At 43.8% G+C, this 26723-nt stretch overlaps 2 protein-coding genes across 8 annotated transcripts in view; one reads left to right on the forward strand and one right to left on the reverse strand.

Moving 5' to 3' along the window:
- Positions 1-5147, reverse strand: part of COL4A3 (collagen type IV alpha 3 chain) — a 133982-nt gene extending 128835 nt beyond the window's left edge. The window contains exon 1 of the mRNA XM_066232826.1: positions 4907-5147. Coding sequence (XP_066088923.1) covers positions 4907-4999 — 93 coding nt within the window. The 5' untranslated portion in view covers positions 5000-5147. The remainder of the gene's footprint in view (positions 1-4906) is intronic.
- Positions 1-26723, forward strand: part of COL4A4 (collagen type IV alpha 4 chain) — a 139748-nt gene that overhangs the window by 2337 nt on the left and 110688 nt on the right. For 4 of the 7 annotated variants that reach the window (XM_066232822.1, XM_066232824.1, XM_066232818.1 and 1 more), the window contains exons 1-2: positions 5340-5704; positions 25301-25471. In XM_066232822.1, coding sequence (XP_066088919.1) covers positions 25416-25471 — 56 coding nt within the window. In that variant the 5' untranslated portion in view covers positions 5340-5704; positions 25301-25415. Of the gene's footprint in view, positions 1-5259; positions 5304-5339; positions 5705-25300; positions 25472-26723 lie in introns of those variants that run through there. The other 3 variants (XM_066232819.1, XM_066232825.1, XM_066232820.1) reach the window with 3 other exon arrangements.

Below are 26723 nucleotides of genomic sequence, written 5' to 3' on the forward strand. Positions count from 1 at the left end.
TGTAAAGCAAAAACATGGAAATGGAAACAGGCTTTCTGTGTTTTGGGGGATGAAAAAATTAACCGAGCTTTATTTATATGATTGGATACCATGCAACAGCTATGCATTGGTTCGTACATAAATAAATCACTTCTATGTGTATCAACATGAATAATATCCAAAACCAATACTGGGTTTTATGCAAGCCCCATTATGTATGTATACTGTAAAATCACTTATTCCATTTGAAGAGCCACAGAACAATATTTATTTTTGTATAGAGACACACACATACACACACGCACACACACAGAGGGAGTATAAATACAAAAGCATGCCGTGGGAATGGTACACAGTTGACCCTAGAAGAATGTAGGATGGGGTGGCCAAGGGTACCACACCTCCCACGCCCCATCGGAAATCCTGGTGTAACTTTTGACTCTACAGCGGCCTTTTGCATTGGTGGATTCAATCAACCTCTTCTGTAAAACAGTGTTTTCGGTGTGCAGTTGGGAATAAGAATATACTGTTGTTGTTGTTTTTATTTTATTTTTATTTATTTTTATTTTTTGTATTTTTCTGAAGCTGGAAACGGGGAGAGACAGTCAGACAGACTCCCACATATGCCTGACCGGGATCCACCTGGCATGCCCACCAGGGGCGACGCTCTGCCCACCAGGGGGCGATGCTCTGCCCCCTCCCTCGGTGGGTCGCTCTGTTGTGACCAGAGCCATTCTAGCGCCTGGGGCAGAGGCCAAGGAACCATCCCCAGCACCCGGGCCATCTTTGCTCCAATGGAGCCTCGGCTGTGGGAAGAGAAGAGAGAGACAGAGAGGAAGGAGAGGGGGAGGGGTGGAGAAGCAGATGGGCTCCTCTCCTGTGTGCCCTGGCCGGGAATCGAACCCGGGACTTCTGCACGCCAGGCCGACGCTGTACCACTGAGCCAACCGGCCAGGACAAGAATATACTGTTTTTGATCTGCTGTAGGTTGAATCTCCTGATAGGAAACGCAAGGATGGGAAACCCTGGGATTGGAAGGCCTATCTGCTCTTATTAAAAAAAATTAGTGGGCTCAGAGTTCAAACCTATGTTGTTCAAGGCTCAGCTGTATGCAGACCTTCTGAGATGGGGTACGGGGCCCAGAATGTGTGTGTGGCTTTCTCAGTTTCTATACTGTTTCTCCTAAAAGGAGAGATGTGAGAGCAAGCAGATCAAAGCTTATTCATACTTGCTTAATCTCAGGGATAGATACATGGGTATCTGTTACCTCACTTCTTGTTAGTTTGAAATATTTCCTAATTCCACTTAAATTTTTCAATTTAAAAATGCAACTTGTTGAGAAAGCATCCTCCCTACCTAAATGCAGCTATTACTCAGCTCCTGATACTGTTTGCCACATTTCTTCCCTGTCTGGAATTTCAGGGCCAAAAGAGGAGGGATAAACCATGCTACCTCAAACAGTGAGTCTCCCTTCCCCAGGTATCAGAGAGGGAGCTCTCTCCAGCTCCACTCACAGGTCCATTGTCTGTGGCAACAGCAAAGGGCCTCTGGGTCCCACGTGGGTGAGCAGCTGGGTCTGAGAAGAGCTGCAAACCTGGGATGTCTACCAAACCTGGGGAAGTCGGTTCAACCCCACGGGCTTGGGGCTGGATGCCTACAGAACAGACTGTGGGAGTGGACAGATCCACCCTGTCCCAGCTGGGACTGCGGGGTCAACACCACTGTTAGCTCCCCATTCTGAGAAATGTTAAAGTAAAACTGCAGCAACTTAGAGCAAAATACATCCTTACCTAGTGCAGCACAAAGATGGTTAAGTATCAGGATCCAAAGGGTAAGTTCGGAAGTTCAGCTCTCACTTAAAAAGTTTGGCCCTGTGTACTTCAGGCCTTCGTGCGCACGAGCGCACCCCCCCCCCCCCCAAACCCTGTGCTTTGCAAAGGTTTGACTTATTTGCTAACATCTAGGATTTGAGAGATTTCTAGGGGAAACTAGATTCTTAGCTTCTCTCCTGAACAAGCAGGGATTCTGGCATTCCCGAGCCTGCATTCTAAAATGCCAAGAACTGGTCAGTCTTGAAGACTGTCCCCTGCCCCGAGGCCTCTCACTTTCTCACCTGCTAGCCCCACCAGCAGTTTCAGCTCCCTTGTCTTACAGATGAGAAAACCGAGGCTCAGGGAGGACAAGGGCCTGGGCTAACGTCAGAGTTACCCTGTGGAGGGAGCCATGCCAGCACCAGGTGGACCAGTTATCAGTTAACCTGTGATTCCTTTTCTATATATGGTGAAGGCACATGACATGGTTTGTAATGACATTGTGTAATTCAACAGGTGCACTGGAAATGATAATTCTTTTAAGTTTTGTTGTTGTTGTTTTTGGTGAGAGGAGGGGAGATAGTGAGGCAGACATGTGCCCAGACTGGGATCCACCCAGCAACCCCATCATGGGCCAATGCTTTAGTACTGAGCAAGTTACAGTGCCTGAGGCTGCTGCACTCCAAGGGAGTTTGGGCACTACTCCAACCAATTGAGCCACTGGCTGTGGGAGGGGAAGAGAAAAAGAAGGGGGAGGGGTGGAGAAGCGGATGGTAGCTTCTCCTGTGAGCCCTGACTGGAATCAAACCCCGGGTGTCCACATGCCTGGCCGATGCTCTATCTACAGTGCCATCGGCCAGGGCCTCTTTTAAGTTTTTAACAACTGACTTCAAGTGACTACAAAGATGATACAAATGGATTAAGTATAATATAAGCAATAAGTCATCATGATCTGGCCAAACTCAAAACAAAATCATTTACATGTAAAAAATAATAAAGAAATAAGACAATATAATTGAAAGTTGATATAATTAGAGGATACATGACCACCGAGCCCCATTTTTTTTTTTGGTTGATCTTTACACACACGGAATTACTCCTCTCTTTCTCCAACCCTTCCTAATACCTCCTTTTTTTTTTTTTCAAAGTCTACAAAGCCGTGTGCCCCAGGCCTTCCCACATCATAAACTTCCCTTAGGTTTCTTGCTTGTTGGATTTATTTATTCCTGGCTTGAAGCAGGTAGACAATCTACACTGACTTGGATGGGTTTCATCCACTATAACCAGAGGTACTGAGCTACCTTAGTCTATGCAAAGTGCATTGGCTAGACCCAGCTCCACGAAGAGATTTACATGGATTACAAAACCCTTTAAAATGTAAAACACTCCACATCCTAAAATGTAAATCAGTAGGAGAAAAGCCCAATAACTTTGGCATATTCATATTGTGGAAAACTATGCAAGGGAACAGAGAAGTAAAAGATTTGTAGGTTGCAAAAGGATATTTATATATAATATAGAAAATATATCTATGTAAAATCAATTATATCGCTTCTATTAAAAAAACAAACACATATTGTTTGTGGGTCCACATATGTGCATGGAAATGCCTAGAAAACGTCCGGAAAGGAACATGAAGCGGTGAGAGTGGGTTTGTTTAGAGGGACGAAGGGGAGAAGTTATGGAGGTGATCAAAGGGCAATTGAGCTTCACCTGTAATAACTTTCATGTAAATGTATATGGAAAATACTTGGATGACATGTGGCCAAGGGTTCTAAACATCTTTTCCTATAACACATTTGCATGTGACTATTGATTGCCAATCATATTCTGTCATGAAGTTTGTAAAACATCTGTTTGTCCTTGGAATGAAACAACTGTGTTATCACCCCAAATAAATTTTTTTCCCCAAATTAAAATTTTAAATGTAAAAATCACAGAAAGAATCTGAAAAGTTGAATTTCATTTTCACAAGTTAAAATTGAGTAACTCAATTCTAGGAGTCCTAACAGTGGTTGGGAGGACACTCAATTTAATCTTTAAACTCAAAGAGTAAGAAATATGGGGGTGGATGTAAAGGCATGGGGCATCTTTCAAATTCTAATAGAAATGACAGTGACGGATGGCTTACTATAGACGAACATGAGCTCTACCTCTAAGGGGATGTTAACTCTTCTGCCATGGCGTCTGCTGTTCCCAGTGATAGACACTCAACACTGACTAGTGGACAAATTTTGACAAGGAGGAAATCTAGCCCTGGAGAGGTCAGAGAGTTCAGTGTGAAGTGACAGCTAGGAAGTGGCAGGGCCAGGACTCTTGTGCCGGTTTCCACTACCAGCCGGTCTGTGCTCTCTGCCAGGACCTGCTGCCGGCTCTCATTCACCAGCGTGTGACATCGTGTGTCTCTATATCCGGTGTTCTCACATATTCATCTCCGTCGATTATCTATGTGCCTCTATCTGTTCGTCTGCCTATCTATCTACCTACCTACCTATCTACCTATCTAATCGTCTATCTATGTATCTATCTAATCTATCTATCTACTGTATCTATCTATCATCTATCTATCTATCTACCTACCTACCTACTTATCTATCTAATCGTCTATCTATGTATCTATCTAATCTATCTATCTACTGTATCTATCTATCTATCTATCTATCTATCTATCTATCTATCTATCTATCTATCTATCTGCCTACTTACCTATCTAATCATCTATCTATGTATCTAATCTATCTACTGTATCTATCTATATCTATCTATCTATCTATCTATCTATCTATCTATCTATCTATCTATCTATCTATCTATCTATCTACCATCTCTCTATCTAGGCCTTTCCTTCCACCCCTGACACCTAGGTGAGGCGACACGTTTCCTCCTTGCCTCTCCCTCCAGCCCGGTGCATTTCACCTGTACCCAGGGCAGCACCGCTTGCTTGCATCCCCACGCTGCGGTCTTAGGGACCTGCGTGGAGCCCGCAGCCGCCGCACCCACCAAGCAGGGTCTCCAGGACAGCGCCCCGGCAGGCAAGGCCGTCGAGTCCCCGGGACGCGAGGGTGGGGGTTGAAGGGCGCCGCGTGGGGGGCGGGGTGGCACCGCCCCTAACTCACCTTGCCGGAGGCAGGCACGGCCACCAGCAGCAGCAGCGGCAGCACCTGCGGCAGCAGGAGCGCGAGTGGGCTCCTCGCCGTCCCGGGGCGCATGGTGGGCGCCCGCTCAGAGTCCCAGCGTGTCCCGTGACCCGCAGGTTCTCCGGGCACCGCGTCCCCTACGTGGCGCGGGCAGGGGAGTCCGGCTGGGACTCTCGCCTCGCCAGTCGGCACCGGGAGGGTTTTGTAGGGCTCAGCCGCGCTCTCTGTAGGCTTTTGACTGTGGCTCCAAGGGAGGGAAGAAGTGGCTCAGGTCCCGCCCTCGTCCCCCCCGCCCCTGTAACTCACCCAGGCAATGTCCCTGCGACCTGGGCGTCGTGCCCAGCAGGCGAGAACGGGCTGCGGGCCTGCGGGACAGGTGGGCGAGGACCCAAAAGAAGGGGTCAGGGAGGTGATGCTCCCGAGGTCGCGGAGCCGAGGCGGGGCAGGGGGTGCCGAGGTGGGGAGTTTTGGGGGTGTGCGATGGGGAGGCGGCTGAGCGGGGTGGAGGGAGTGGCCACCGGCCGTGCCCAGATTAAGTGGGAGGCGCGCCGGGCGTCGGCACTCGGGCGGCCCCGCTGACTCCGGCTCCCGGCGGTGCCATCTCGCCGCGTTCCCTTTGCCCAACCCGCCTCCAACTCGCAGCCGCCGGCCCCGGCCCGCGGGCGCGGTGCAGAGACGGCTGGGTCGCGCCTCGCTCTGGGCGCGGCGGGGCCGGGAGGTGTGCGCCGCGCCGGCTGGCGATGAGGCGGCTCCCGACGCTGTGGGCGGCCCCCCGAGGTAAGGCGCCCGCGACCCAGGCGCGGCGATCCCTGCCCTAGGGCACGGGGCACCTGCCGGTGGGGGGCGGAGGAGGAGGCCTGGCGTCTCAGGTGGGACGCGCGGAGGGGCGGGAGGGGCTGGGCAGCCGGGGCCCAGGGGTCACCGGAGGAGAACGTGTCTGGCTTGTCTGCCTGGGCTTGATCTGGGCGCTGTGTGTTTTGATTAATTTGGAGGCTCAAGTTACCACCAGGCTGGCAGCCTGGGCGCTCCGAAATGCCAAGAGCAAAAGGCAGCTGAGGGGAAAGAGAATGCCCATCCTATTCTCTCCTGTGTTGAACTGGCTTTTTTAGGCTAAATCTTATCTGCGGAAATACAGGGGAAACCGAAAGCCAACTTGGTCCAGGGTGTCTCCCTCCCGAGAGCGCCCTTCGCGGAGGTGGTCTTGGATGCAAACGCGCAGTTATCTACAGCGCTCTTCAAAGCAGGGCTGGTGCCCTTTCTTGTGCCACAGACCACAGTGGCTCTGCTGATGTCTTTAGACCCTTCTGAGAATAATGCTTTTAAATACATAAAATACAAATAAATCAGAAACAGTTTTACAATTGTCCAAATATTGAAGTTATGATATAGCAACAGATATGCATCATTCATATTACATTAAATACATAGATCTAAACAGATCAATGAAAATAACTCTAATCTCAAAGCAGTTGACTACTACAAAACTGAAATGTGACATGAACATACCAGTGGCTGCACAAGCTCAGGAGCTGCCAATACTACTGTGATTTGCTGTCTGTATTCCTAACTGAAGAGCCCTGGCCAGATTGCTCCATTGGTAAGAGCATCGGCCTGAAGCTGAGAGGTTGCCAGTTCGATCCCGGGTCAGGGCACATACAGGAACAGATTGATGTTCCTGTCTCTCTCTTCTTCTTCTTCCTTCTTCTTCCTTCTTCTTCCTTCTTCTTCTTCTTCTTCTTCTTCCTTCTTCTTCCTTCTTCTTCCTTCTTCTTCCTCCTTCTCCTTCTCCTTCTCCTTCTCCTTCTCCTTCTCCTCCTCCTCCTCCTCCTCCTCCTCCTCCTCCTTCTTCTTCTTCTTCTTTCTTCTTCTTTCTTCTTCCTAAAATCAATACATTAAAAAAAATTGTGTGTTTTTTTTTTAAAAAACTGAAGGAAACACTGAACTTCCAGGAAAGTTAGTGAAGTTGGAGAAATAACTTTTGCTCCCATCCAAGTTCACAGACCACCTGAATTCCTCTCCATGTTCGGAGCTCCTGCTTGGGAGCAGCGCTGCTCGCAGGGGCCCATAGGTGGTCATCAAACACCAAGTGTGAAATAATGGGGTTGGTCACTGATTGAGAAGAACCACTTGCTTGCAATTAGAATGGGGTCTACTAATGCTAAAACCCTGACTACGGATGAATGAAGACGTGTCCTGCCCTCTTTGGGGGCCGATGGTGGAATATTACAGTTTTTCCTCTGTATTTTGTGCCTGTGATTGTCAGTTGTGGCTGTGCATTAGAATCTTCAAAGGAGCTTTCTAAAAATCCTGATGCTTAGTTTATCTCAAGTCAGTTATACCAGACTCTCCAGAGGTAGGACTCAGGCAGCAGTTTGTTGTAAAGCTCCCTGGAGATTCCTATGAGCAACCCAATCTGAGAGCCACTGTTTTAGGTGTGTGTTTTGGTTAAGTTAGCTGCATTGAATCAGGGTCTGCTCTTAGGAGAGTAATGAAATGGACTTTTATTGTTAAATCCTTATTGATGTTTATTGTATCATTATAAATATCATAAATAAAATTAAATATTTATTATACTTATTAAGATTGTATGTTTATTAAATATATCTTAAACTCTTTATTAAGACTTATGTGTGCCCAGGACACAGAGTTTGCAGGGTGATATGTAGTATCATTTTCCTATTGACCTGGAAGTTCTTATGGAACCTTCTCCTGCCATCCTGGTTAGATAGGACTTCAGGTGCTCTATTGATGAAATAACAGTGTCTAAGAATTCCCACTCGTGTGTGACAATATCACAAGAAATGACATTACTTTCTGGAGGCAAAAAAAAAAAGAAAGATCTTCTAAATTCCAGAAGATCTCTTAATTTGGACCTTAATTGTTTTTCCCTGAAACCAAGTCACTTTAATGGAAGACCAGACTTGGTTTTATCACCTTGGGAATGAGAGGAGCGGTCAACAGCAAGTCACTTCTAACGCTGCAACAGAGCAGGCGGGAAACTTGGGATGTGAACACAGTAAGGAGGAAGCCGTGGTTCAGAGCTTAGTCTCTGCTGTAGACTCTGGATTTGAATCCTTTCTGTATTTACTAGTCTGACCTAATCTCTCTGGTCTGGGGCCTTCTCTTGTGCGCAGTGAGCATAATCCTGGTACCCACCTGAAGGAGTTGTAGGAATTGAATGCAGTGATCCCGCGGCAGCCCCTTGTCCAGGGTCTTCACAAAACAACAGATAGGAGAATCTGAGCCTCCAGCTGCATGAAGGAAGATAAGGTGGATGAGAACCGGCACACAATAGAGATGCCCTTCTCAGCTTAGCAATGAAGGGTCAAGCACAGTGCACTCACTCCCTTGAGGTCACCGAACCACTGAGGCATCTAGGACTGCGTCTGGGCACCCCTGGGAGCAGCAGCCTCGGCATCCTGAAGAGCTGGGCAGAAATGCAAACTCTCGGCCCCGCCCCAGACCCACTGAGTCAGAGTCTATGCTCACCAAGATCTCCAGATAATGAAGTGGTTTGTCTAACAGCCAGATTCAACCACCCATTCCTCCCCTCCCTACCACATACATCCACCCTCCTTTAGTGCTGTTTGCTATGCTCACGAGGTGCTGTTAGTCAGGGTTATTGAATTTAAAAAACAGTCTTGGGGTCAAGAGATTTGATTTTTTTTTCAGTTGGTTCATTAAATGCGATAAACCAAGGGCAGTAGGGTCCGTTCTTTTCGTATGTACAAAGGATACAGAGAGTTCTGCTTTTGAATTTGATGCCAGAAAAAGGTTCTGAACAAAATGAAGTGGTCATTGCCTTTGACAAGCTCTACATTGTTATTCTTGCCCCTTTTCACTATCACACTACCATGTCTGTTTTCTGCATAGTGCTGCAAAGTGTACTGTTGGCTTCTCTACATTTGCATGGGAGTCCCATTAGGGCAGGGGCCTTGGTGATGTTCTTTACTATTGTTGAATGAATGAATGAATGAAGTTGTTTACTATTTGCTGAATAAATAAAGTTGGATGACTAAACATATTCACTGAGGGTGAGGATTCACACTCAGGTCTGTTTTCTTCCAGACCTTTCTAGAGCCTTCATTGTAAAGGGATTTACTTCTGCTGTTGCACTTTGCTCATCTTCTTGTATTTACTAGTCTTCTTTAATCTTGTCCAAAGGTTAAATTTAGTCTTAATTGATTTATAAATGAATCTTGTTTTACTTCATTTCCCCACTTCGTCATTCCTCTTCTCTCAAGAACCTTCTGTTTTCAACACCTCTAGAGCAGTCGACTCCCCGGTCCTTTTAGAATCTCAGTCATTAACTACGCATGTCAGTTCTTGCCGTGATATCTCTGGATTCTTCTCTGCTTTTCTAAGCTGACAGCCCTGCCTGGTGCCTGCAGTAATCAGCTGTGGGTTACCGTGGCCTCCCCTGCAAGTTCTCTCTTGCGAAATCCACCATCCGTATTAGTGACAGTGTTCCCCTTAAAATTGTACATTATATCAGAAAGCTTAGGTTACTTTTGGGACAGTTACAAACAATCCTCAAATTTCGGAATCTTACAGTAACAAGTCTTTTTTTTTTTTTCTCCATGTAAACTTCATACTCATCACAGGATGTAGGGAAGTGGGGAAAGAGAGAGGCTCTGCTTATCGCAGCATCTCAGGAACCTCCTGGAACCCCCCACTGAGCGTGCTCTTCTCTGCTTCCCTCAGAAGGGGAGGAGAACGTGCCAAATCAAAAACTGTTCTAATAGCTTAGAGGTGGATATCACACGCGCTATTTCTTCTCACATTTCACTGGCCAAATCTGTCACATGACCACACTTCCTATTGTAAGTGGTGGGGAAGTGCAATCTCCCATATGCCTGGAAAGAGAGCTAGAAAGACTCGGTGACCGTTAGTAATGCCCATCACATACATCAGGTCACTTGCTTGTTTTATTTATTTATTTATTTATTTATTTATTTATTTATTTATTTATTTTAACAGAGACAGAGAGAGAGAGTCAGAGAGAGGGATAGACAAGGACAGACAGACAGGAACGGAGAGAGATGAGAAGCATCAACCATCAGTTTTTTTTTGTTGTTGTTGTTTTTTTGTTTTTTTTTTCATTTTTCTGAAGCTAGAAACAGGGAGAACCAGTCAGACTCCCGCATGCGCCCGACCGGGATCCACCCGGCACGCCCACCAGGGGCGACGCTCGGTCCACCAGGGGGCGATGCTCTGCCCATCCTGGGCGTCGCCATGTTGCGACCCTCCTGGGTGTCGCCATGTTGCGACCAGAGCCACTCTAGCGCCTGGGGCAGAGGCCACAGAGCCATCCCCAGCGCCCGGGCCATCTTTGCTCCAATGGAGCCCCGGCTGCGGGAGGGGAAGAGAGAGACAGAGAGGAAGGCGCGGCGGAGGGGTGGAGAAGCAAATGGGCGCTTCTCCTATGTGCCCTGGCCGGGAATCGAACCCGGGTCCTCCGCACGCTAGGCAGACGCTCTACCGCTGAGCCAACTGGCCAGGGCCAACCATCAGTTTTTCATTGCGAGACCTTAGTTGTTCACTGATTCCTTTCTCATATGTGCCTTGACCGGGGGGCTATAGCAGACTGAGTGACCCCTTGCTCAAGCCAGCGACCTTGGGTCCAAGCTGGTGAACTTTTGCTCAAACCAGGTGAATCCACGCTCAAGCTGGTGACCTCAGGGTCTCAAACCTGGGTCCTCTGCATCCCAGTCTGACGCTCTATATCCACTGTACCACCGCCTGGTCAGGCCACATGCTTATTTTAAAGTTTGCAAAAGCTCTTCTTTTATAGCTATTTTTATACTTCCTAGAACAGGGTGGTCCAAAATAAACTTTTTTTTTTTTTTTTGTATTTTTCTGAAGTTGGAAACAGAGAGGCAGTCAGACAGACTCCCGCATGCGCCCGACCGGGATCCACCCGGCATGCCCACCAGGGGGCGATGCTCTGCCCATCTGGGGCGTCGCTCTGTTGCAACCAGAGCCATTGTAGCACTTGAGGCAGAGGCCACAGAGCCATCCTCAGCACCCGGGCCAACTTTGCTCCAATGGAGCTTTGGCTACAGGAGGGGAAGAAAGAGACAGAGAGGAAGGAGAGGGGGAGGGGGAAGGGTAGAGAAACAGATGAGCGCTTCTCCTGTGTGCCCTGGCTGGGAATCAAACCTGGGACTCCTGCACGTCAGGCCAATGCTCTACCACTGAGCCAACCGGCCAGGGCCAAAATCAGCTTTTAAATGAACTCCTGTGTTACCCCATACTTCTCAAGTTCACTGTATACACATCCTTACCTCAAGTACCTTTGTACTTGCCATTCTCTTCACTTCAAGGACTTCCCCTGTTTGGTGCAATTATGCAATTACCTGTGTTTTCAGATCTAGGTCAAAGATCAAAGGTCATGGTCTCTGTGAAGACCTTTGTTCAAACCTTTATTATATAGCACAGCAACTGTCACATACTTTACTTTTCTGAGTTACATGGCCTTTGAAGGCAGGTACAAAGGTTATTTTTTAACATAACTGAAATATTATAAAAAATAAATGTATTGAGCCCCACCAGGTGGTGGCGCAGTGGATAGAACATCGGACTGGGACACGGAGGATCCAAGTTCTAAACCCCAAGATTGCTGGCTTGAGCGCGGGGTCATCAGCTTGAGTGTGGGATCATAGACATGACCCCAAGGTCTCTGGCATGAGCCCAAAGGTTGCTGGCTTGAAGCCCAAGGTTGCTGGCTTGAGCAAGGGGTCACTTGCTTTGCTGTAACCCCCAGCCAAGGAACATATGAAAAAACAATCAATGACAACTTAGATGCCGCAGTGAAGAATTGATGTTTCTCATCTCTCTCCCTTCCTGTCTGTCTGTCCCTATCTGTTCCTTTCTCTGTCTCTGTCACAATAAATAAATAAATAAATAAATACACTGTAAATAAATGTATTGAGGTACAATTTATATGCAAAAACGGGCACTCATTTAAAGTACCTAAATCAAGGAGTTTTGTAGATGCATCGACTCTGTGAAACCAACACCACAATTAAGATACATAGCTTCCTGTCACTTCCCGAAGTTGCTCCTTTCCCCTCAGCTGCCATTCCTGTCTCCATCCCCATTCCCAAGCAGCCGCTGAGCTTCTCCATAGATTAGTTGGCATTTTCCAGAATGTTATGTAAATGGATCCTAAAGAATACACCCTTTTGTGTTTAGCTTCTCTGACTCAGCAGTACAATATTTGTTCCCTTTTATTGCTGAGTAGGGTTCCATTGTATGGATATCATTTTCAAACATCCCGTTTACCTACTGTTGGAAATTTGAATTGTCTCCAGTTTGGAGCTATGGCGTATCAAGCTGCTATGAATGCTTTTGTACATGGCTTGGTGTGGACATGTGTTTTTATTTTCTTGAATAAACACCTAGGAGTGAAATGGCTGGATTGTATGTTAAATGTATGTTTAATTATAAAAGAAACAGGTTCCAGTTGCTCTGTATATTTGTGGTGCCTTTGTTTGGTATTGCCAGTCTTTTAAATTTTAGCAGTTCGAATACTGATACAGTGGTATGTCAGTGTGCTCTTCACTACCCTGATTACTAATAATGTTGAGCACCTTCTCAGGTATAAGTACTTTTATTAATCATGTAGAGAACTTTTGTGAAATGTCTATTCAGATTTAAAAAATTGGTTGTCTCTCTTCTTATTATTGAGTTATAATGCCGTATTTTTTGCTCCATAAGATGCACCTGGCCATAAGACACACCTAGGGTTTTAAGGAGGAAAATAAGAAAAAACATATTCTGAACCAAATGGTGTGTTAAAATATTTAACAAAATACTGTATTTTTTGCTTCATAAAACACACGGGCATTTCCCCCCCTCCCACACACCACACACACTTTTGGGGGAAAAAAGTGCATCTTATGGAGCAAAATATATGGTAGTTATTTATGAAGTTTGCATAGAAGATCCATGCCAGATATATGTATTATGACTATTTTCTCTCAGTCTGTGGTTTGTCACTTCCTTATTGGTATCTTTTGAAAAGCAAATGTTTTTATTTTGATGAAGCCCAGTTTATAAAATTTTTTCATTGTAAAAGTTTTGTGTTTTTCTTGTAACCTAGAAACCTTCAGCTAGGCTTAAGTTGCAAAGGTTGCTCCTGTATTTTCTTCTTTTATGCTATTTTTACATTCAGGCCAATGATTTATTTTGAGTTAATTTGGAGGTATGAGGTGAGGTTTCTTTTCTATATGAAAATCAGTTGTTTGTGCGCCATTGGATGAAAAGTCTTTTCTGGCTCTATTACATTTCTTTGACACCTTTGTAAAAAATCAATTGAACTTCTAGGTTTGGGTCTTTTTGTTCCATTGATACACATTTCTCTTCTTTCATCAGTAGCACAACGTCTTTATTACTAAAGCTTTATAGCAAACCTTGAAATCAGGACATTTAAGTCCTCCAACTTTGCTGTTCTTTAAAAAAATGGCTATGGTACCCTAGGTCTTTGGAATTTACATATGTGTAAATTTGTATTAAGGAGAGTTGTGTCTATGTTCTTTAACATTTGACTTTCCTAAATTGTAGTTGCAAATTCTACCTTTAAGATCTTCAGGCCTGACCTGTGGTGGCGCAGTGGATAAAGCGTCGACCTGGAAATGCTGAGGTCGCCGGTTCGAAACCCTGGGCTTGCTTGGTCAAGGCACATATGGGAGTTGATGCTTCCAGCTCCTCCCCCCTTCTCTCTCTCTCTCTCTCTCTCTCTCTGTCTCTCTCTCTCTCATCTCTAAAAAATGAATAAATAAAATTAAAAAAAAAAAAGAATTGCTTTAAAAAAAAAAAAAAAAAAAAAAGATCTTCAATTGTCCTAGAGGAGTTGAAATTCCAAACATATAGACCTTCATCCGAGAACTCAAAAATTTTTTTTCAAGTTGCTTAAACTCTATTCCACAATTTCCTCATTTATAAAATAGGGCTAATAATAGTAGCTACCTCATAATGTTTTTTTTTTATTTTATTAATTTTAATGGGTGACATCAATAAATCAAGGTACATACATTCAAAGTAAACATGTCCAGGTTATCTTGTCATTCAATTATGTTGCATACCCATCACCCAAAATCAGATTGTCCTCTGTCACCTCCTATCTAGTTTTCTTTGTGCCCCTCCCCCATCCCTCCCTCTCTCCCTCCTTCCCTCTCCCTGCCCCCCATAACTACCACACTCTTGTCCATGTCTCTTAGTCTCGTTTTTATGTCCCACCAATATATGGAATCATGCAATACTTGTTTTTTTCTTATTTACTTATTTCACTCCGTATAATGTTATCAAGATCCCACCATTTTGTTGTAAGTGATCCGATGTCATCATTTCTTATGGCTGAGTAGTATACCATAGTGTATATGTGCCACATCTTCTTTATCCAGTCTTCTATTCTTTTTTTACAATGATTAAAGCCTTTAAGCAAACTCTTGGACAATACAGCAAGAATCCATAAAAGAGTAGTGTCCTTAACATGTTCACCAAGTCCAAGTTGGCACCAACACCATTCCAAATCCCTGCGAATGCAACCCAACCCCAGTTCAGTCCATTAGGAGCTGTCACAAGGAGCAGGAGTCCAGGAAAAGTTCACATCCAGGAAAAGTCCGCATGGCACTGGAATTGTTGTCACAATTCTATACTTTGCAGCTCACATCCAAGTCCCAGTGACCGCTGCTTCTAGCTGGTAATGATTCGGGTAGACTGGAAAAGCCATCTGTGTGGAGATGGAGCCTCTGTTCTCCTCTGCCTGGAGAGATGAGACCAGGTTGCTTTTCCCTGGAGCTCTGTGACTGTGGCGTGGTAAAGAGAACCTTGGGATACACTAAGCTGGGTGGCAAAGGTAGATTCATAATAGAAGTTGGCAAAAGGGGGAAAGAGAGCTCTAAATTAAGAGTAGGTCCCAGCCTGAAATATGAGTGGGGTATTGAGGTAGGAGGAATAAAGGAAACACTATATATTAAACAAAGCAGCAGAAAATAGGACTATCAACACTCACACCAGACATCTTTGAGGAAAGAATAAAAAACCTGACTATGCAGGTAAGACATAGTTAAGTGGCCCTTGTGCAAATGAGATCAGTTTACCTGCTTCTTGGAATAAATACCCTAGGCTCATCCACAGTGTCATAGATGGGGCCAATGGCCCTGGGCATCTTCAGCCTTCAGTGGAAAACCCCAACATTCTGGGCAAGGTTAGGTCATAGGTAGCTGGAGCAGGGCTGGAAGAGGTTGAACCCTCCCTTAGAGGAGCGAGGGGAAAGTCTACCTTCCAGTGTCCCTTTTTCCTCACAGCAAAGGCATGTAAGCCTGGTAGGCTTTAGCTCAATGACCTTCCTATTCACTATTGAAGTAGGACCCAGATGGAATCCTATGAGACCCCTTTGGGGCGTTGGAGCCTTTAAGGGTGTATCCTAAAAGCTGGTAGTTCACCTGATCTCTATTGGGCTTTTTCTGCCTCTTGGTACCTTAAAAGCCATGCTCAGAAGATCTTGCTGAGGGGTTTGAGGATTCCCATCCGCCTATATAAACCTTTTCCGTATATCTGGAGCTATTTGGAAAAAGACAAAACAGTGTTATTAGCTGGATCAAATAAAAGGAGGTAGAAGTTTGCAGAAGAAAAAGATTTGGCGTCTCCTGTTCATCAGCATTCAAAAGAAATTTAAAATTTTTAAAGTAAAAAGTATGATATGGTAGACTTGTAGGAGTTCCAGGATATGACTCCCCCCTTTTAAAATTTTTTAAGTTGACCTTAAAATATTTGCTGGGTACAATTTAATAATACCTTGACTTTAAAGATTGTAAGAAATACCCATAATTCGAAAGGTTTGACAAAATACAGTAAATGCTTTTGCTCCATATGCAGGAGCATTGTCAGTTTAGCCAGTTTAGGAAATCCAATAATAGAAAAATGCATACAGATAATGTGCTCTAACATACTTAGCAGCCTCTCTTGTTCTGACAGAGGTTACTATAAATCCAGAATAGGTATCCACTGTCACGTGGACATAGGACTGTTTGCCAAATGAAGGTATATGAGTAACATCCCTTTGCCAAAGTTGTCCTGGTAGGGGTCCTTGAGGGTTAACTCCAAATGAAGGGGCAGATTGTAGTATAGGACAGCTTGGACAGGATTTCCCAATCTGCCGTGCTGCTTCCCGAGAAAGTTGAAACTGTTTACACAGGGCTGCAGCGTTCTGGTGACGAATAGTATGAGACTGAATTGCTCGATCTGTCATGGGTGCTCCAAATAATTTTCTTTTGGGTAGCTTGATCAATAAGGGCATTCCCTTGTGCTAAAGCTCCAGGAAGCATGGAGTGAGCTCAAGTATGTCCTATTGAGAACTCAAATTTTTGAGGATTCACAGGAAGCAGAGCATCTTTAGATCATAGTTTGCCGCTGCATTTCCAGTTGATCTCGCTGCTACTGTTATACTATATTGAAGGCTAATGTTGTGCTTCCAGACATGACTTTTCTGAAACTCACCCATGAATTTCCATGAATTTTGAAACTGTATAGCGAAGTGGTTAATAAAGAAAGTGGTTAATACAGTTAATAAGTTATTAACTGTAACTTACTTGTAAAAAGAAGCAATCATATTACGTACCTCAGAGTTATTTTGAAGATTGCAGATCTGTATTAAGCCCTTAGCACAATGCTTAGCATAAAGGTAGCCCTCTGAAAGTACAGTTCATGATAATGTTTTATGGTGGGATGACGACAACAATGATGGTGATGATGATGATGACTAGGAGGATGGTGGAGAAGAGGATGGGGAGGAAGAGAAGCATCAGCACTGGCACTGGTGACAGTGACAGCAGAAAGAGTCAGCTTTTTTGGTGGATTAAACCATATACCAGCCTTCTCCTAGTGTCTCTCAGAGTCTGTGTGTGTTAATTCTGATTCACCCTAGAACTGTTTTCATACCTTCTTCTTCTGCAGTGAGTGAAGATTCGTCCCTCTCACTTTAAAAAGCACGGTTACAGCTTAGCTTATTCCTTCTTTTTCTTCTTCTTCCTTTCTTCTCATCAAGCCTTGTCCCTTCCTGAGCTCTGCCAAGCTTGCCCCAATTCTGAAACTTCTACCTCTCCTCTAATTTATTGAAGGCTCTTTTTGCCTCTATGTTTAACTAGAAAGGAAGGAAATAAACCTCTGTTGAGCTGCCTCCACAGGGCAAGCACTGTGATAGGCAATAGAATTACTCATGCGGTTTTCTCAGGTGTTAATTTTACATCCTGAGAAATCAAGAGCTCAGAATAAGTTCTGAACTTGCTCAAGGTTACACGGCTAAGTGATCAAGATCTTAACACAAGTCTTTCCAACTCTAGAGCCGTGCTTTCATCCATCCATGGGAGCACAAGGAACCAGGAGAGAGAGGCAGCCAGTCTCTATGGAGGAGAGAAGTCATCTGAATCAGAGACATGCTAACTTCACATTGTGATGGAAGGGGAGCCTTGTCTGGTGGGGTCTAGGGTATTACTGTCAGAGCTCACCCCAAAGGCAGTTCCTGGAGGTCTGAAAGGTCCAGAGACCTCAAATTGAGTCACTCTAGCCTTGCCCAGAGAGGAAAATTACAGATCAAGAGAAACTTGGGGGATTAGTGTTTTGGAAAGACTGGTGCAGTTTTGTGAGTCAAGAATACCATTCTTAAGTTAGAGGTAAAGGGCCCATCCGGTTTTGAAAACGAGTTGTATATTTTGGGAGTGTGTATCATTTCCATGTCATTTCCACGTGGTGACATTCTGATGATGTCAAATTTTCTGTTGCTATTGGGAAGAGACTGCAAAAGACAAAATGATAAGAAAAGCCAATATTGGCAGAATGGTGGATTACCTAAGATATCATCCAGTTGATCCTAGACAAGCAGACTCAACTCCAAGGTCAACTGAGGAATCTGTAGCACTCTCAAACAATTCAAGTGAACCAGGAGGGAAGGAGAGGTGGGGTGGGCCTGGCGATCATCCAGCAACATTCTAGGCAAGTTGGAATTCAGAGTCATTCTCAAGAATTTACTTGAGTAGTTCTCAAATTTTTCCTGTTGCTTCTTAGAGAATATGAAGCCCCAGCCACATTCCACTGGTCCACGGACCACACAAATTCATGACCCACTTTAATAACCATGTGGTGTCTGTTGAGATTGACTGTTTTTTTGCTAAAAAGCTCAAACTTATCTGAAGTCTTTGAAAGACTGCAGATAGAGTCAACTGATAGGTATGGGATTTTAGAAAGAGCAAAACCAAACCAACCAGCTTGTATGTTAGAGGCAGGTCTCTTAACGAGGAATGTGTAAACCTTGAAAGATGTTGGCCTATTAGGTAGACGAGACCTGCCATTCTTTGGGAGCATTTTTCTAGCTTTTGAGGCCCTTTGCTTATTCCTTTGAAAATGCTGAGCCTTTAGGAATTCTATTTTGGAAAGATAAAAGTATATACAAGTAGGTGTTCAAATCATTAAAAAAAAATTGAGCCTTAGAAAGAGTCTTCACATAGTTCAGTGTCAGAAGGTTAAAAGGAAAGAACATGTAGTCACTAAGTTAAGAAGAAATTATTTATCTGAAAGAACAAAAACCATTATTATTAAAAAAGAACTCAAAGACTTCATGTTACTTGGGAGGAGAGAAGACATTACACTTCTGCTACTCTTTGGGACTAGAGGATTCTGATGCTCAGCCTCCTGTTTATCTGGTCCTCCAGTCTTGGCCCCATGCTCACCCTCCTCCCCCAGTCAGTGAGAACCCCAACAGAGTGTACTTTTTTTTCAAGATTAAGTTGCAAAGAAAACAAATTCCCCACGGTAAAGACTGTGATTTGGGAGATCTCAGATCTGGTTCCCAGACCTAGCATTTGGAAAACATTGGGCTGAGACTCAGAAGGAGTCCCAGGGGAATTGGAATCCAGGATTTTCATAAGGAGTAAAGGAAAAGAAAAAAAAAGACCCCAGGGAGCTGGAAGAAGAGAGCAGTGATACTGACTGAACAGACGTGCTGGATGTCGTCACTGATGTAAGGACACCAGGGAAGTGTCTGTGGACCTTGGGTTGGTAAGCGAGGAGGGTGACAAAGGCCCAGGACACCTGTGTTCACCTTCCCTCTGTTGGGGCATCCAAGAGAGCTCCCTGCTGTGTCACAGCCCTCGGGCCAGCTGCACAGGTCAGTTTGCTCAGGTCACAGGGACTGACTCAAAGGCTGCACCAGGAATAGCTCTTGGGAATGAGTTCGTCTTTCATCTTCTCATGAGATCCTTTATCTTTTTTGCATTTTCTTCTCTTAAAAACAGATTTTAATGATTACTCTGCATATTTTTTTTTTTTTTTTTTTTTTTTGGTCTAAATTCAGGCTTGTAGTTGCCTTGGCCTGTCCCCACCTTCTAATGCCCAACTAGACCTCAGGGTATCTCTGGATTCATCTTTCTTCCCTTGTCACCATTTCTTCTCAGTGTCCTAATTTCAGCTTTCCAAAAGAAATGATCCAGATTGTGTTCTGGTGCCATCCTCCAGCCCAGAGCCAGAGCTGCATGTCACTGAGCCAAGCCTTGGGTTGGGTCAGGTAGTTATCTATCCCAAGCTTTCCATGTGGCTGGGGACACAGCACCAGGTGATGGAAACCTGGTCACACCCCACTTAGCTGGGCTGACAGGGCTCAGGTGAGACAGTCTGCAGAGAACTACCCCTTCTTGAGAATGACAGTTGGCAAAATAAGTCATGTCTTTCAAAAGGCACACAGCTTTCGAAAAAGTTTTCTTGATAGACAGTCCTCCAAAGCTGTGGTTTGCATATGTGCTCATGGCATAGATAGATCTTTGCATTATTGAGGAATTTTTTTTTTTTTTTTGGCTGGTAGTGCTAGACTCCATTGGAGACACATTGCCCCGGCCAATATCATGTGACGATAGCTATCTGTGAGGTGACCGTTTAGAAGGATGCCGCTGTGAGTGGTGGGTATTTTGTTTGGTGCAGTCAAAAGCTTGGTTGAGACAAAAGTTTTTATGCTCTTCACACAAGCATTTACAACACAGAAAATCCTCTTAGGTAGCTGTGCGTTGCACGTGTGACGGCGTTTTGTGAACTGCGGAGTGCAGTGTAGAGCGATGTCCGGGATGTCCCGCTGACAGGGCGGAGGGGCCCGGCTCCTGCTGCATCTTAGGCGGAGAACGGTCTCGTGTCTGTGCGGCTCATCCGTGGCCGGTTTGGGGCTGGACAGACAGATGGGATAAGCAAGCATACAGTTCCCTGAGGCTCACTCCGGGTGAACCAGTAAACAAGGGAGCTTTTCATTATCTTTATTTATTTTTTTACTTTTGGCAGCTCATTCAAGGCAGAGATCTCCAAACTGAGTACATGGACTTTTGAGGGACAAAAAAGATTCTTAAGGGTTATGCAAGAAGCTTTGGAAAATCAAATAAAGAAATCAATTAGTAGATTCTCAACTGTTATATATATTCTTTCTTAGAATTGTCCTATCTGAAATATGGGTGTTTGGTCCAGGTTGTCATCTCCCTGTTTACAACTGTTCTTCCCCTACTTTTTAAAAGATAGACATGTCTCTAGTATCATTTACAACAACATGGATGGACCTTGATAACATCATACCGAGTGAAATAAGTAAATCAGAGAAAGCTAAGAACTGTATGATTCCATACATAGGTGGGACATAAAATTGAGACTCACAGACATAGATAAAAGTGCAGTGGTTACCAGGGGGAAGGGAAGGGTGGAGCGGGAGGAGGGGAGGGGGAAGGGACGAGCTTAAAGAGAAACAAAATATAGGGTGACAAGATGATTTGACTTTGGATGATGGGTATACAGCATAATCGACTGTCCAAATGATATGGAGATGCTTTCTCTAAATCTGTGTACTCTGGTTGACCAATATCACCCTGTTAAATTTAATTGTTTAAGTTAAAAAAAAAAAAAAGGAAAGAAAGACATGTCCTTACCACATTCCCCTGCCCCCATCCACCCTGACGTTAGCACACTGCTTTGCCCCAGAACAGGAGAACTCTTTATGGGGCCAAATGATGCGCAGTGTAAATACAAGGGTTGAGAATGGGAAGCAGCCTACCTCTTGGGCTCCACATCCCCTGGGCCAGCTGGGTTTGAACTTTTGCTGTCATCATAATCAAGGAAGACTCATCAGCTGAAAGGCCACTTGGAGATTCTGGATGATAAATGCTATATTGTTTTTGGTATGCAATTTGATGACATTTGTATAACAAACGCCTTTTATTCACAACTTCTTATTTTTGTGAATAAGTTTTATTAGCATTTACAGCTTTAAAATTAAAATGGAAGTAGAATTGTTACTGAACATATCTCATTCCAGTAAGAAATATTATTGGCCCTGGCTGGTTGGCTCAGCGATAGAGTGTCAGCCCAGCATGTGGAAGTCCTGGGATCGATTGCGGGTCAGGGCACACAGGAGAGGCATTCATCTGCTTCTAACCCCCTTCCCCCTATCCCTTTTCTCTTGTCTCTCTCTTACCCTATCACAGCTGAGGCTCTATTGGAGCAAAAGTTGGTCCAGGCACTGAGAATGGCTCCATGGCCCCCACCTCAGGTGCTAGAATGGCTCCTGCTGCAACTGAGCAATGCCCCAGATGGGAAGAGCATCGCCCCCTGGTGGGCATGCTGGGTGGATCCCAGTTGGGTGCATGCAGGTGTCTGTCTGACCACCTCCCTGTTTCTACCTTTGGAAAAATACAAAATACAAAAAAAAAAAAAAGAAATAATGAAAAAACAAAACTCTATTCATTAATTGCTAACTACAATTCCAATAATATTTCACTTTTATTTTTTTTAATTTATTGATTTGAGAGAGAGAAAAAGAGACATTAATCTGTTCCTATATGTGCCTTAACCAGGGATCAAACCCCACAGCCTTTGTGTATTGAGATGATGATTTAACCAACTAAGCTATCCGGCCAGGGCTAAAATTTCACTTTTAATGTGTAATGGTTGTGTATTAAAATTTAAATTTATTGAGTGATGAGAAAAACTAAAAAACAAGAAATAAAAGGAAAGAAAAAAATTAAATTTGTTTTTGATGAATTACTACTAATCATCATAATGATAAGCCAATCCAGGAGGAAAACATATTTTTTTAAAGACAGAGATTTGTGATCACAAGATATAAAAACTATTTAATTTATATACATATTTTTGTTGCAGAGACGTATGGCAATGTGATCGATGTGATTTTCAAGTGTAAAATTATATTGCAAAAGGCTGTTTGTGGGGAACGAGAATAGGAATATGAATTCAAGAAGCAGAACAGTGTAAAATTCCTAACTGTGAAAAAACTTGTGTGCATATATTTAAAACTGACGGCCGTGAGAATCAATTGGCACAGCATTATGACTGCTGGCCACACCTGAAATAGTTCCGCAACAGTTTTATTCTATAGGTCACCATTTACAATGTTCCAAATTATACTCTTTGGAGCTATTTAAAGAGAAGATGAAAGGTTTTAGATATTACATTAAAAAATAAAAAGATGGCCTAACCTGTGGTAGCGCAGTGGATAAAGCATCGACCTGGAATGCTGAGGTCGCATGTTCGAAACCCTGGGCTTGCCTGGTCAAGGCACATATGGGAGTTGATGCTTCCTGCTCCTCTCCCCGTCTTTTTCTCTCTCTATCTCTCTCTCTTCTGTTTATTTAAAAATGAATAAATAAAACTTTTAAGAAAAAGAGTAAAATAAAAGATGGTGTCCATAGGTTTTTCAAAATGCTTACTGGAGTATGAGAACAGAAAAGTCTGAACACCGCAGTGCAGGGGTGTCATGGGATACATATTGGAGTCAGTCTGCTAGTTATTACCTCTGTTACTTTGCACCAATTACTTACATGAATCCAGTTTTTTCTTCTGTGCAATGAAAATGAAACTTTTTTTTTTAAACTAATCCGTGGAGACAACTAAGTGACTTGATGTGAGCAGAGTCACAGAGTCACAAAGAGTCCTACATTCACTCAGTAAATGTCGGTTTCTTGTCACTTCTCGGAAAGCAATCATGGTTCTTCTTCATCGCCCCCCCCATCTCCCTTCTCCCACTCCCTCACGGAAATTCAAGGTTAGCCTCATCTTACATTTCCTATTAAATATACTTGGTTCACATTCTGATGGTTTCAAAGTATGTTCCGTAAATTTACTCATCCAACGAATGTCAACTGAGCACTTACTATATAATCCAGGCATTATTATGGCACTGGGGATAAATGCGTGCGTGAAAAAAGATAAAATCCCTGTGGACGTAGATCTGTCAGAACTAAGTGCATGGTAAAGAGAATGCATCGGGTCCTCCCCATATAGCACTGCTTCTTCCTGGTTGTGTGTCCTTTCACGCTGGGCAGCCCCACTGACCAATGGGAGGCCAGTGAAGCTTCCGCAGACTGGTCCGTCTCTCCAGCCACGCATCTATCCAGCCATCCAGCAATTCAATTAAAATGTGCTAACAAACTCCTCGGTGTTAGGACCCTAATCCATGAGAAAGCATTCTTGCTCTGAAAGGTGACCATAGCAACATTCTATGTTAACAAAATCCGCCTTGACGCACCCTTTATCAAATTATGCGAAGAAAATAGTGACATCATGTATCTGTGTTGGGATCAAAATGCAAATACCTCTGGTTTTCTTTAATTTTTTATTGTGTTTCCTATTTGTTTAAAATATCAAATACATTTTAAATGACCCAAACCAATTTGTGTATTCCTTCCCAAACAATAATTTGTTTTATTGAGACTGGCTTCTAGAATACCACTAAAAAAAGGATCTAAAATGATGGGTCTGCAGTTGGGAAAAGATCTGGGCACTCAAGGTAATTCTGTTTCCACTGATTCTGAAATGATCACGGAATGCTGTACCACTTCGTTAGAAAGCCAGTCTCTCACAAATACCGCACTGAGTTAGTTTATCCAGAAATTTAAAAATAGCTTGTGATAGTCAACACTCCCAGTTTTCATCTTTCTACCCAATTCTCATAGGTACTGCTGTTCAGAGAAGCCAAAGTTTTTAATGTGAGACATTTCAATTCTTTGAGCCAAAAAGATCTTTTATCAAAGTATAGAGTTAATTTTGAGTCAAAATAGTTTTTCTTCTTTTTTTTCTATTGAGATAAAATTCACATAATAAAATTCACCATTTTCACTCTTTTAAAGTTTATAATTCAGTGGTTTTCAGCATATTCATACTGTTGTGCAGTCGCCACCACTATCTAATTCCAGAACGTTTCTGTCACTCCGAGAAAAATGCTGTACTTCCCAATTCTCCCCTTTGCCAACCTCTGATACTTACTAATCTATTAATACTTACTGTCTCTATGGGTATGCTTATTTTGGGTATTTCACATACATAGACTCATACACTATGTGACTTCCTTCACTCACCATAATGTTTCATCCATGTTGTAGCATGTGTCAGTAGTTCATTTCCTTTTATGGGAGAATGCATTGTATGGATATAGTACATTTTGTTACCTGCTCATCAGCTGATGAACTTTTGGGTGGTTTCTGATTTTGCGCTATTATGAATAATACTGCTATGTATATCATGTATAAGTTTATGTGTGAACATAGGTTGTCAATTCTCTCGGCTGTATATTTAGGAATGGAATTGCTGGGTCAGATGGTAACTCTATGTTTAACTTTTTGAGGAACTACCAAAATGCTTCCATAATGGTTGTAGCATCTAAGAATATTTTATATCTATTTGCTGTATGTGTAGCAAATATGTACTTTTATACTGGAGGGTTTCTATTCTAGTTTCAAACAGTAGAAAAAGTAATTGAGTGAAATTTACCTTGGATTTTCAAGAAAAAGTTTAAATAGAAGAAAGTTCCACTTAGAGAAATGAAACAATAATCTTTATGCAATCCTTTTAGGTACATAGGTATAGATATAGCTTTTATTTCTCAAAAATATATTTACCACATAAATGGTATCAGAATATTCTTATTCTTAAGAATATAAACCGTTATAGCCTGACCAGGTGGTGGTGCAGTGGACAGAGCATTAGCCTGAGATGCCGAGGACCCAGTTTCGAAACCCAAGGTCGCCGTCTTGAGCATGGGCTCACCAGCTTGAGCACGGGATCACCAGCTTGAGTGGGGGTCATAGACATGACCCCATGGTTGCTGGCTTGAGCCAGAAGGTCACACTGGCTTGAAACCCAAGGTCGCTGGCCTGAGTAAAAGAATATAAATCGTTATTTATTCAATTTAACCATCACTAAGGAAAGATTATGTCAAAAACACAAAGTGTTTTCAGAAAATATTTTAATCACTATGAATAATAAAAGTAATTATATTCAACATTATAAATGATATTGTGTTTTAAGAGACATATATGCATTTACCATGTACAGACTTTAAACCCAGGACATAGAACCTCACTCATGAACGGGGGTCGTCTGGAAGAGAAGAGAAGACGGACAGAATTGTTTTTAAGGACCCTGACCGGCTGTGCAGTAAGCCACATGCATGGCGTTTGTAAGGGGCTCTCTCAGGTGGATCAAGCCCTTGGCCACAAACCCCTGGTGAGTGCTTTTATTCAATAACGTCTCCTTATTGCTGGTTCTGTAGGTATGAATTGTATTAATGCTTCGTGTGGCCAAGAGCCCAGTCATCCCAGAAATCTATGGACTATGCTTGCAATTTTGCAATTCATTTTTATTACATATTAAACACGAGTCCTTCCTACTCTCCCTGCATTGCACCCACATAATCTTACCTAAGGAGAAGGTAATCATTTAATGGCTGCAGACCCTTGCTCTTCCACACTAGGTATCAACAGCAAAACACCCTTCTTATATGCCCCGAGCAGCAGCATGCATCCCTGTCACTGGTAGAATAAAGACAATGCACTTCACTAGTGTGGTTGAGGGGATAAGGGCCCTAAAGGTGTCCTCGTTGTAATCCCTGTGACTATGTTCTCTCTCGTGGCAAGGGAGACTGACAGGTGCACATGGAATTAATATTGCTAATCAGCTCACTTTTCCATGGGGAGACTATCCCGGATTATCAGCGTGGCCCCGGGAAAGTCACGAGGATCCTTAGAAGGAAAAGGAGGGGTCAGCAGCGGAACAGTCAGAGAAGGCACGTGACGATGGGGTGGGGGCGGAGGGATACAGCAAGAGAAACACATGACCTCCCAAGCTGGCTTAGGGGATGGAAGGGAGCGCAAGCAGACGGCAGGCAGCACCTGGGGACAAGGCAGGGAAACCCCGACACCTCCAGAGGGAGCGCAGCCTGCCAACACCTTCGTTTTGGCCAGGGGGACGCATTTCGGACGCCTGACTTCAGACCCGCAAGAGAACAAGTGTAGGCGGTGTTAAGCCTCTGAGTTCGTGGAACGCGTTGCAGCAGGAGGAGGAAGCTAATGGGATATATTATATTTACAAGCGACTCGAAAAGAGGTTGGCAGTTAAGGCAGAGAAATGTGAAATAGTGAGAAGTGGGAACAGTTTTGAAGCTGGTCCACAGTATTATGGGCAACGAGAGAGGAAGCGGTGATGGAAGGGAGACCTACCAGGCGTGCGCTCAAGTCTTACTTATTTGGAGGGGTTGTGGAGGAAACTGCAAAGTAATCTCAATTTTGAATGGTTCTTTCAAGACGCCGTTATTTTTAAACATATACAGCAGCAGCAGGAGGAAGGAGAGGGTGGGGAGAAGGAACAGTTGCAGGATTCAAACCCGACCTGAGTCAGCTCCTCCAGCCCCTGACCTTGAATAGAAGGGTTGGGATAAGGTGGACTTCAGTGTGGAAGCCACTGTGTGGGCCAGTCTCCC

The sequence above is a fragment of the Saccopteryx bilineata genome, chromosome 5 (genome assembly GCF_036850765.1).
Source record: "Saccopteryx bilineata isolate mSacBil1 chromosome 5, mSacBil1_pri_phased_curated, whole genome shotgun sequence".
Classification (NCBI taxonomy): Eukaryota; Metazoa; Chordata; class Mammalia; order Chiroptera; family Emballonuridae; genus Saccopteryx; species Saccopteryx bilineata.